Source organism: Oncorhynchus mykiss, chromosome 6, assembly GCF_013265735.2.
Source record: "Oncorhynchus mykiss isolate Arlee chromosome 6, USDA_OmykA_1.1, whole genome shotgun sequence".
NCBI lineage: Eukaryota > Metazoa > Chordata > Actinopteri > Salmoniformes > Salmonidae > Oncorhynchus > Oncorhynchus mykiss.
Genome location: NC_048570.1, coordinates 99,720,648 through 99,732,842, shown reverse-complemented (window position 1 = coordinate 99,732,842; position 12,195 = coordinate 99,720,648). Strand labels below are relative to the sequence as shown.

General features: G+C 42.6%; 1 protein-coding gene across 1 annotated transcript; it reads right to left on the bottom strand.

Moving 5' to 3' along the window:
• Positions 1–461: 461 nt before the first annotated feature.
• LOC110508816 (COUP transcription factor 2-like) lies at positions 462–8,102 on the bottom strand. The gene is made up of 3 exons (XM_036981712.1): positions 6,854–8,102; positions 5,547–6,074; positions 462–2,518 (listed from the first exon to the last, which is right to left on the bottom strand). Exons 1-3 carry the CDS (start codon positions 7,317–7,319, stop codon positions 2,244–2,246), a joined length of 1,269 nt encoding a protein of 422 aa, XP_036837607.1. The 5' UTR covers positions 7,320–8,102; the 3' UTR covers positions 462–2,243.
• Positions 8,103–12,195: the final 4,093 nt, after the last annotated feature.

Sequence of the window (12,195 nt, the reverse complement as noted above, 5' to 3'; positions counted from 1 at the left end):
ATAAGCCTTCAAATAGGCCAAAAACAAGAAAATTCCACCACTCGTCAGCCTCCATCTGGTTAAGTAATGTTTTGTGAACAAAGTTAGACCTAGTACTAGTAAGCTGTCTGTACATTTGAAAGGAAGCTATTATTATTTAGTATTTTTCAGTCATGAAAATACATCTGGGCTATTTTTATCCAAAGCGATATATGTTGTAAGACCCATTGACTGCATGATTGCGTTTTGAATACAGTAGCTCTTTATGGTTGGTTGGCTTCTGAAATATCGTAACGTGAAATGGCAGAAACTCCAGTGGATGTTGACACCAGTATGGCGCCAGTCTAAGAGAGAGATTACTGTGATTTAGAACGACAAGTTGGAAGGAACAACTACTGATCACACCAATATCACATTCCACGACAACACACACACACACACACACACACACCCACACACACACACACACACATACATTTGAATGAGAAATAGCTTTTATTAATAAATCATGATTTATAATTTAATATGGTATGGCAATACTTTGCCACAGTACATCAGTGTTGTTTCAAAATCAACAAACATAATTTGTATCAATAAAACATTCACACAAGCACATCAGCTGCAGTCATTTGCACAGCCACTGAAAGTATTGAAGGTTACCAATACCCTGCAGTGATGCAGTATATGGCTGAGGAAGTCATTCCCAACCACACTGCTCATTACATCTGATGAATGACCCAGTATTTAGTTGTCCATGTGGAAACCCTAAGAGGTGTATCTTCTTAAGGAGTGAAAATTGCTTTTTCATATTGACTTTATTTGTTAAGGATGTAGCAACGCAGGCAATCACCACATGAAAGTTACCAGATATATCCTGATACTTACAAAGATGACTTAACTCATTTGAACTGTAACCTATCTGTCAGTGGGATGGTGGTAACATGAATATAGTTCTGTCAGGGGGATGGTGGTAACATGAATATAGTTCTGTCAGGGGGATGGTGGTAACATTAATATAGTTCTGTCAGGGGGATGGTGGTAACATGAATATAGTTCTGTCAGGGGGATGGTGGTAACATGAATATAGTTCTGTCAGGGGGGTGGTGGTAACATGAATATAGTTCTGTCAGGGGGATGGTGGTAACATGAATATAGTTCTGTCAGGGGGATGGTGGTAACATGAATATAGTTCTGTCAGGGGGATGGTGGTAACATGAATATAGTTCTGTCAGGGGGATGGTGGTAACATGAACTGGCGATATGGTACACTATACCATCCAGAACGGAGTCAATAAGGACCATGGGATCGTGACCCAGAACATGTTTTTTTACATTTTCACATTTAATTGGGTTGGGATTTGAGTCCTGGTATCATATGAACACATAAGACATGGGAAATGTGTAGAATTGCAGGAAATGAGCTTTTCAACTGCTAAGGGCTGTGAACAGTTGAACGGTTTGGGTTGTGAGGGTCTGTTACACTGATGAATGACAATATCCATCCAGACCTTTGCCATCTAGGACATCGGTGTGCTCAGATCATCTCTAATAGTATTAGAGTACCCCTGGACTACTGTGTTTATTGAAATATTCAAGGAAACTATTCATGTTTTAGTTCCATGTTTGGAGCACATTATACAAAAAGACATGTATGGAAAAAAGACAAAGTTGGAAAAAAACTACAACAATTCCCTTGTCATTTTCTTATCCAGGGTCAAATGGAAAACATTTGTAAAAAATCAAAATCATTAACATGCACAATAAATATACATACAGGGTCAAATAAATACTCTATTTTGTTTCCCAAATCATGATTTGTGAGGAGGATCCCTGTCATTTAATTAGTCTCTTTTCATGCTTTAGAACAGTGGTTCCCAACCAGGGGTACTAGGACCCCTGGGGGTACTTGGCCTAACCTCAGGGGTTACTGGAGAAGACTCATGAGACCATAGGCCTGCTAGTAAAATGCACCTGAGTGGGTACTCCAGGGAGACTCCAGGGGTACTCCAGGGGACTTTGGGGCTACTCCGGGGGGGACTCCAGGGGTACTCCAGGGGACTCCGGGGGGACTCCGGGGGGACTCCAGGGGACTCCGGGGGGACTCCAGGGGACTCCGGGCAGAGTAACATCTAGTTGCTGGTACAGTTACAGATAAAGGTTGTGAACCACTGCTTTAGAATGTTGCCTGTTCCTCTGACAGTTCCACCCATAGAACATTCTAGTTCTATGATTCCATTCCTGGTGTGTTCTGGAATGTTCTTATTCTACTGCATCGACATGTAAGGCCAATTAAAACTGCTTCCGGAAAGCAACATATCCCTAATGAGAGTTTCTATTGGTGTTTTTCCGACCAACCGGATGAAGAATAACTGTTCTATAACGGACGAGGAGACGGTGCGTAGAGAGGGCAGACGGAGTAGTAGCTTCCCAAACCGGTTCGGTTGGTTAGGGTACTGGCTCCTGATGTACTCTTCCAGGGCGCACTGGGACTTCTCCTGAAGATCGTCCACGTGAGTCACGTCTGACAGACCGCACGCATCTATAAAAACAGAGAATTAAAATCAGAAATCATTATCAATAATATAGGCTTATCTTCTTCGTGTACAATGCAATATTGGCTAATATTAGATCATCAATTAATTACAAATAACACAATGGCAGAGTTTACACAGGCAGCCCAATTCCGTTCTCGTTTTTGCTCTTTTGATTAATCAAATCAGCTCTTTGACCAAAAATTGAGCAAAATATCAGAATTGGGCTGCTTGTGTAAATCCAGCCAATATGGCATAGACATTTAACGCCTACGGCAATTTTTCGAAATCAATATTAATATAGGCTATTGTTTACAGTATGTTGTATGCCTATGTAGGCCCACTCCAATTTATGAAATAAATTTAACTGCTTTAAAAACAAGACAAAGCTAATTATGCCGTATTTGCTTAATTCAAAATGGCGCTACAGGGGTGTATCAATAGAACATGGCCCTCTCTTTGAATTGAAACGGGTCCGAAGTAACATGACAAACAGGCCTATATAACGTTCAGCCCTGTCTGCTAAATTAAACGGGTCAATAATAACATGACAAACAGGCCTATATAACGTTCAGCCCTGTCTGCTAAATTAAACGGGTCAATAATAACATGACAAACAGGCCTATATAACGTACAGCCCTGTCTGCTAAATTAAACGGGTCAATAATAACATGACAAACAGGCCTATATAACGTTCAGCCCTGTCTGCTAAATTAAACGGGTCAATAATAACATGACAAACAGGCCTATATAACGTTCAGCCCTGTCTGTTAAATTAAACGGGTCTATAATAACATGACAGTCATATATAACGTACAGCCCTGTCTGCTAAATTAAACGGGTCTATAATAACATGACAGTCATATATAACGTACAGCCCTGTCTGCTAAATTAAACGGGTCTATAATAACATGACAAACAGGCCTATATAACGTTCAGCCCTGTCTGCTAAATTAAACGGGTCAATAATAACATGACAAACAGGCCTATATAACGTTCAGCCCTGTCTGCTAAATTAAACGGGTCAATAATAACATGACAAACAGGCCTATATAACGTTCAGCCCTGTCTGCTAAATTAAACGGGTCAATAATAACATGACAAACAGGCCTATATAACGTTCAGCCCTGTCTGCTAAATTAAACGGGTCAATAATAACATCACAAACAGGCCTATATAACGTTCAGCCCTGTCTGCTAAATTAAACGGGTCAATAATAACATGACAAACAGGCCTATATAACGTTCAGCCCTGTCTGCTAAATTAAACGGGTCAATAATAACATGACAAACAGGCCTATATAACGTTCAGCCCTGTCTGCTAAATTAAACGGGTCAATAATAACATGACAAACAGGCCTATATAACGTTCAGCCCTGTCTGCTAAATTAAACGGGTCAATAATAACATGACAAACAGGCCTATATAACGTTCAGCCCTGTCTGCTAAATTAAACGGGTCAATAATAACATGACAAACAGGCCTATATAACGTTCAGCCCTGTCTGCTAAATTAAACGGGTCAATAATAACATGACAAACAGGCCTATATAACGTTCAGCCCTGTCTGCTAAATTAAACGGGTCTATAATAACATGACAAACAGGCCTATATAACGTTCAGCCCTGTCTGCTAAATTAAACGGGTCCGAAATAACATGACAAACAGGCCTATATAACGTTCAGCCCTGTCTGCTAAATTAAACGGGTCTATAATAACATGACAAACAGGCCTATATAACGTTCAGCCCTGTCTGCTAAATTAAACGGGTCAATAATAACATGACAAACAGGCCTATATAACGTACAGCCCTGTCTGCTAAATTAAACGGGTCAATAATAACATGACAAACAGGCCTATATAACGTACAGCCCTGTCTGCTAAATTAAACGGGTCTATAATAACATGACAAACAGGCCTATATAACGTTCAGCCCTGTCTGCTAAATTAAACGGGTCAATAATAACATGACAAACAGGCCTATATAACGTTCAGCCCTGTCTGCTAAATTAAACGGGTCTATAATAACATGACAGTCCTATATAACGTACCAGGTAGAACCCTCTGTGGAAAGGGTTCTACCTGGAACCAAAGAGGTTCTACCTGGAACAAAATACTGTTATTCAAAGGGTTCTCCTATGGGGACAGCCGAAGAACCCGTTTAGGTTCTAGATATCACCCTTTGTTCTAAGTGTAGCAGCGCTACAATAGTAGGAGTGAGTAAAGGGTTATGTCCTAGTTCTACAACACGTGCACAGAACACTGCTCACGGCCTGGCTCTGCGGTGACTAGTCTAATACTGTTTGTTTTACAGTCAAGGCATCCATCGACTTGAGTTGACAAAATACATGATTTGGTTTCTTTTTTTATAGGACATAAAAAAATAATTGTTCATCTCGCCACCATAAGGCTTTTTAGACTCAGGCCTAGTTGTTTAAATACATTATGGCATTTAAGAAATTCTGCAAAACGAAATTAAATATAGGTGTTCTTTATTATGGAATATTTAATTTTCTGTCGGTAATGGTTAAGTTGTGTGGCTGATGATAGGTGAATCATTTACATGTCTGTAGGTCATACACCTAACAAAAATAGCCTGTCAAATATTTTGATAATAATCATTATTATTCGTTTGAAAATAAATCGAATGAATTAAATCAAACGCCAATAATATTATTAATCATATCATATAATTCACAGGGGCCTATATCATAACCATGCTGAATTAATTATTGTAAAAACAAATGTATAAAATCATCATATATTTATATAATTCACGAACGTTGTTGAGTCCAATTGCCTCAATGTTATTGCAGGTATTTATAGTAGACCTATTACGTTTTCACATTCGGCATTCAACTCATAGGATTGGTTGAAAATTGAATTTGAGGGGTAATTGATATATTTCATTTGTGGTGATTTGGGGAACACAACTACAGCTGTTCCTGTTGCCGATGAGGGTGATGCTTGTCTATGTTTAGGTTTGTATTGATACCAGTCATAGTAAACAGCAGTGAAGCATAGCGTTGTGTGTTTACCTGACGTAAAGAGAACTATAGCCTTAATGCAGCTGTACTCGGCTGAGTCAACATGCAGAACCTTCAGCTTCTCCACCTGCTCCTGGAAGATCCGGATATGGTCCATGAAAGACACGACTCTCTCCGCCGACATGGGGGCGGCATGCAGCCCTGCCGCGGCCAGGAGAGGAGCCACATGCACCGGCATTGAGCACTGGGCCGCGTTCAGCACGAACAACTCGCTCCAAGTGAGCCGGAGCAGGGCGACCTGGTCGGTGATCTGGAGGTCGGGGAAGAAGGGGATGTTTCGGGCCCACTCCACCGCCGAGAACAGCATCCGGGCGGCCAGCTCACAGATGTTCTCGATCCCCACGAGGTTGTTGGACTGCATACACTGCGTGCTGTATCTGGATGTGGGGTAGGGCTCGGCTCGCATGAGCAGGGAGATGTATCCAGAAAGGTAGGAGTGGCATTGGAGAGGGTCTCCGTTGGTTATGGAGAACTGACCGTGGTACGGTTGAGTAGGCAGCATCCTCCCTCTCTGAACCGCTGTGATACAACGAGACAGAGACAGTATTAATGTTTGGTAGATAACGGTGCGTTGGCCTACAAGGTGACATATCAGTATTAATGTCTGGTAGGTAACGGTGCGTTGGCCTACAAGGGGACATATCAATATTAATATCTGGTAGATAACGGTGCGTTGGCCTACAAGGTGACATATCAATATTAATATCTGGTAGATAACGGTGCGTTGGCCTACAAGGTGACATATCAATATTAATATCTGGTAGATAACGGTGCGTTGGCCTACAAGGTGACATATCAATATTAATATCTGGTAGATAACGGTGCATTGGCCTACAAGGTGACATATCAATATTAATGTCTGGTAGGTAACGGTACGTTGGCCTACAAGGTGACAGATACTATTGGTAAGTATATTGCATAACGGTGTGTCAGTCTGAATAAATGCCTACCAATCCTGATGGAACAAAAAGGGTTCTATCGCTTGCTTCATACAAGGTTCTATATTCTATATAACTCTTTTTTTTCTAAGCGTGTAAAAACACAACACCCATTTCCTTTATTCCTCTGAGACAATAAGCTCATGGACACTATTATTAGGAGGTCAATAATGGAGATATAACAGTGTTATATTATCGTATAGCCTATCTGAACTACACGTATGAATATGTTGTTATAATGTAGTGAGTATATGAACCTTATCTTTAGAGAATCTGTTTTGGTTTTAAATCATTGGCTTCTAGTGACTACAGCTACAGACTATAGTGACCTAAAGAGAGATGAGAAACAAGCTTGTTTACCTTCTCTCCGCATTCCCACTTTGACACATTTCTTGAGGCGGCAGTACTGGCATTGATTCCTGTGGTGTTGATCAATGGGACAGTTCCTGCTAGCGCGGCAGGTGTAGCCGAGGTTCCGTCTGACGCTCCGTTTGAAGAAGCTCTTACACCCCTCACATGTGAACTGACCATAGTGCTTCCCGCTGGATTTATCCCCGCACACCACACACTCGATCTGCTGAGGCTGTTGTTTGTCCATGGAGTTAGTCGACGTTTGGCTAGTGATAGATTGAGATGTATTGCTTGAATGAGCGCCTTGGGGTGTCTGACGTGTTGATGGGATATCCAGAGAGGATGTGGGATTGAGGTGTCCCGTTAGGTCGGTAGAGAGGGATAACGGTTCGCCTTGAGAGACCGGGGAAGAGATTCCGCCTTGAGAGTCGCGGGCGACATTTTCCTCGCCGTTTCTCCACGTTACCATTGCCATATCTATCCGTCAATGTTTCCAAAACTTTCCGTTTCGTTGTTACCCCAGTGTGCTGCCCGCGGGTGTCGACAAGTAAAGGCACAAATATATAAATACTAAATTATTGCACCATTGTATTCAGTAATTAAGATGCTTAAAGCATAACAGTATGTAAAGTGCCGGCGGTTGATGAACGCGTGAGAAATCTGACTGAATATAGTTAACCACTCAGCAAATTAAAGTAACATTTCTAAATAGCATAAAACACTCTGTGATGCACCATCAGAAACACAAAGGGAAACACACATTAAAACACACATTAAAACACACTTGCATCCAGTCAAAATCCACACTGTAGTCAAAGCATTCCCTTTTTCAAAATGTGAGTCTCTCTATTCCCTCTATCCAACCCAGTAAAACTGTGCTCACTAATCAGATATCCCGTGTTGTATGGCGGTGACGCAGCAACTAGAACTGGGTTAATGAAAACAGCTGCACCGTGGCTCGTGCTATTCCAATGAGTTACAAATTATCGTAAAAAGAAAGACAACGGCGAGAGAAAGCGGATTTTGATGATGGCTGGACGTGTCCTGTAGAATGGGATAATGTGCTTGGACAAAACGGGTGTGCCTCTGACGTCTCCATTGAGCGGGTCAGCCATATAAGGAGCGAGGAAGTCCTTTGCTCCGTGCGCGAATGGAGTAGACCTAGTACAAGGTGGAAACTAGGCCTATTGGTTTACCGGAATGATGCTTTGGTAGAGTTCTGATTGGTTTTGGAGAGATCGGGGTTCAGAGAGATGAACTAGCATGCCGCACATTCATTGGTGTATTTCTGATAACGCAGCTCTACATCTCCCTGTGTGTCTGTATATATAGCCTACCACTGGGGATTAAATGGCTCTATACGAATGGATACATTGGATGTATGTGATTTATTCGTTGTTTATTGTTATGATATTACATTTAGACAGCATACTGGTTGTAGTACATGTCGTTTCCTCTATTAGGTTGTAACATTGATGAATGGAAACGCTTTTAAGCACCAATAAGAGCACATAATGAGATATCGCAGTAATCTGATGCCCCCTAGCGGCAGAGCGGGTTTGTTGGTCGGTAATCTGTTTCCCCCCTTGTAATTCTTAAAAACGGCAAACTATTTACGAGCAAATGTGAGTTATCCAGGGCTATCTTCTAAGGTTGGGATTCCAACTCTATGAGGGGAAATAGCACAGTGGCAAACACCATACATCTCTCTCGTAACTTGAGATTTTAGTGTACTCATATGAGTATATATTTTTCAGTTCCATATTCATCTTTTCAGCTCACAAAGTTGACTGATGACCTATATATTACCCCAAGGCTGTCACTGCTCGTTCTTCAGCAGCCCAGCCTACTGTATTAGAAAGCATCCACCAAGATGTGAATGGTGTTTCTCTGTTGTGACTTACTGTAGTAGCTAAATACTATTGGTGTTAACTGTAGTCAACTACACACAGTAATTACATGTCCCAGACCAATCAGGGGCTCTACTTGCTGAGTGAGCACCAGGCAGATATCCCAGACCAATCAGGGGCTCTACTTGCTGAGAGAGCACCAGGCAGATGCCCCAGACCAATCAGGGGCTCTACTTGCTGAGAGAGCACCAAGCAGATGTCCCAGACCAATCAAGAGCTCTACTTGCTGAGAGAGCACCAAGCAGATGTCCCAGACCAATCAAGGGCTCTACTTGCTGAGAGAGCACCAAGCAGATGTCTCAGACTAATCAGTGGCTCTACTTGTTGAGAGAGCACAAAGCAGATGTCCCAGACCAATCAGGGGCTCTACTTGTTGAGAGAGCACCAAGCAGATGTCCCAGACCAATCTGGGGCTCTACTTGTTGAGAGAGCACCAAGCAGATGTCCCAGACCAATCAGAGGCTCTACTTGTTGAGAGAGCACCAGGCAGATGTCCCAGACCAATCAGAGGCTCTACTTGTTGAGAGAGCACCAAGCAGATGTCCCAGACCAATCTGGGGCTCTGCTTGTTGAGAGAGCACCAAGCAGATGTCCCAGACCAATCAGGGGCTCTACTTGCTGCTGAGAGATCACCAGGCAGATGTCCCAGACCAATCAGGGGCTCTACTTTCTGCTGAGAGATCACTAGGCAGATGTCCCAGACCAATCAAAGGGAGGTTTAACATCAAATGTTCCATTGGTATGGAGATTACTATCTTGTCGGCAGCAGCAGCTTAAACCTCTCCATCTCTCTATTTTCAATTCAATTGAAAGGACTTTATTGGCTTGGGAAAAATATGTTGGCATTGCCAAAGCAAATGGAATAGACAATAAACTAGGGAAATAAACATTCAGAACTGAACAGTAAACATTACACTCACAAGTTAAAAGTTGAAAAAAAAGTTTGAAAGAATCTCCCTCTCTCTCTCTCCCCCATCTCTATCTCTCTATGTCTTCATCTCCCCATCTCTCTCCCTTCCTCCATTTTCTTGTTGTGTGGTGTTATCTATATATGTGAATCACTTTCCCTCTACAGTTGTTAACATGTTATGATCTGGCCTCCTGCTGGAAGTCTGCAGCATCAAGTCCAGCAACACATCATGGCAGCTAATCCTTCCACCCCTCAGCAGCACCATATGGTCATCAGATAAATCCACTGAGTGCTCAAGAACAGGACAGACAGACAGACAGACAGACAGACAGACAGACAGACAGACAGACAGACAGACAGACAGACAGACAGACAGACAGACACTGACACTGACACTGACACTGACAGGACTGTACTGTAGGAAAGGACTGTACTGTAGGACTGTACTGTAGGGAAGGACTATACTGTAGGACTGTACTGTAGGGAAGGACTATACTGTAGGGAATGACTGTACTGTAGGGAAGGACTATACTGTAGGGAAGGACTGTACTGTAGGGAAGGACTGTACTGTAGGGAAGGACTGTACTGTAGGGAATGACTTTACTGTAGGGAAGGACTATACTGTAGGGAAGGACTGTACTGTAGGGAAGGACTGTACTGTAGGGAAGGACTGTACTTTAGGGAAGGACTGTACTGTAGGGAAGGACTGTACTGTAGGGAAGGACTGTACTGTAGGGAAGGACTATACTGTAGGACTGTACTGTAGGGAAGGACTATACTGTAGGACTGTACTGTAGGGAAGGACTATACTGTAGGGAATGACTATACTGTAGGGAAGGACTATACTGTAGGGAAGGACTGTACTGTAGGGAAGGACTATACTGTAGGGAAGGACTGTACTGTAGGGAAGGACTGTACTGTTGGGAAGGTCTGTACTGTAGGGTAGGACTGTACTGTAGGGAAGGACTGTACTGTAGGGAAGGACTGTACTGTAGGGTAGGACTGTACTGTAGGGAAGGACTGTACTGTAGGGAATGACTATACTGTAGGGAAGGACTGTACTGTAGGGAAGGACTGTACTGTAGGACTGTACTGTAGGGTAGGACTGTACTGTAGGGAAGGACTGTACTGTAGGGAATGACTATACTGGAGGACTGTACTGTAGGGAAGGACTGTACTGTAGGACTATACTGTAGGGAATGACTGTACTGTAGGGAAGGACTGTACTGTAGGACTATACTGTAGGGAAGGACTATACTGTAGGGAAGGACTATATTGTAGGGAAGGACTATACTGTAGGACTACTGTAGGGTAGGACTATACTGTAGGGAAGGACTATATTGTAGGGAGGGACTATACTGTAGGGAAGGACTATACTGTAGGACTATACTGTAGGGAAGGACTATACTGTAGGGAAGGACTAAACTGTAGGGAGGTACTGTACTGTAGGGAAGGACTATACTGTAGGGAAGGACTGTACTGTAGGGAAGGACTGTACTGTAGGGAATGACTATACTGTAGGGTAGGACTATACTGTAGGGAAGGACTATATTGTAGGGAAGGACTATACTGTAGGGAAGGACTATACTGTAGGGAAGGACTATACTGTAGGTAGGACTATATTGTAGGGAAGGACTATATTGTAGGGAAGGACTATACTGTAGGGAAGGACTGTACTGTAGGGAATGACTTTACTGTAGGGAAGGACTGTACTGTAGGGAAGGACTGCACTGTAGGGAAGGACTGTACTTTAGGGAAGGACTGTACTGTAGGGAAGGACTGTACTGTAGGGAAGGACTGTACTGTAGGGAAGGACTGTACTGTAGGGAAGGACTATACTGTAGGACTGTACTGTAGGGAAGGACTATACTGTAGGGAATGACTTTACTGTAGGGAAGGACTATACTGTAGGGAAGGACTATACTCTAGGGAAGGACTATACTGTAGGGAAGGACTATATTGTAGGGAATGACTATATTGTAGGGAATGATTAAATTGTAGGGAATGACTATATTGAAGGGAAGGACTATATTGTAGGGAATGACTATATTGTAGGGAAGGACTATACAGTAGGGAATGACTATACTGTAGGGAAGGACTATACTGTAGGGAAGGACTATACTGTAGGGAAGGACTATACTGTAGGGAAGGACTATATTGTAGGGAATGACTATATTGTAGGGAAAGATTATATTGTAGGGAATGACTATATTGTAGGGAAGGACTATATTGTAGGGAAGGACTATATTGTAGGGAAGGACTATATTGTAGGGAAGGACTATACTGTAGGGAAGGAGTGTACTGTAGGGAAGGACTGTACTGTAGGGAATGACTTTACTGTAGGGAAGGACTATACTGTAGGGAAGGACTGTACTGTAGGGAAGGACTGTACTGTAGGGAAGGACTGTACTGTAGGGAATGACGTTACTGTAGGGAAGGACTGTACTGTAGGGAAGGACTGTACTGTAGGGAAGGACTGTACTTTAGGGAAGGACTGTACTGTAGGAAAGGACTGTACTGTAGGGAAGGAC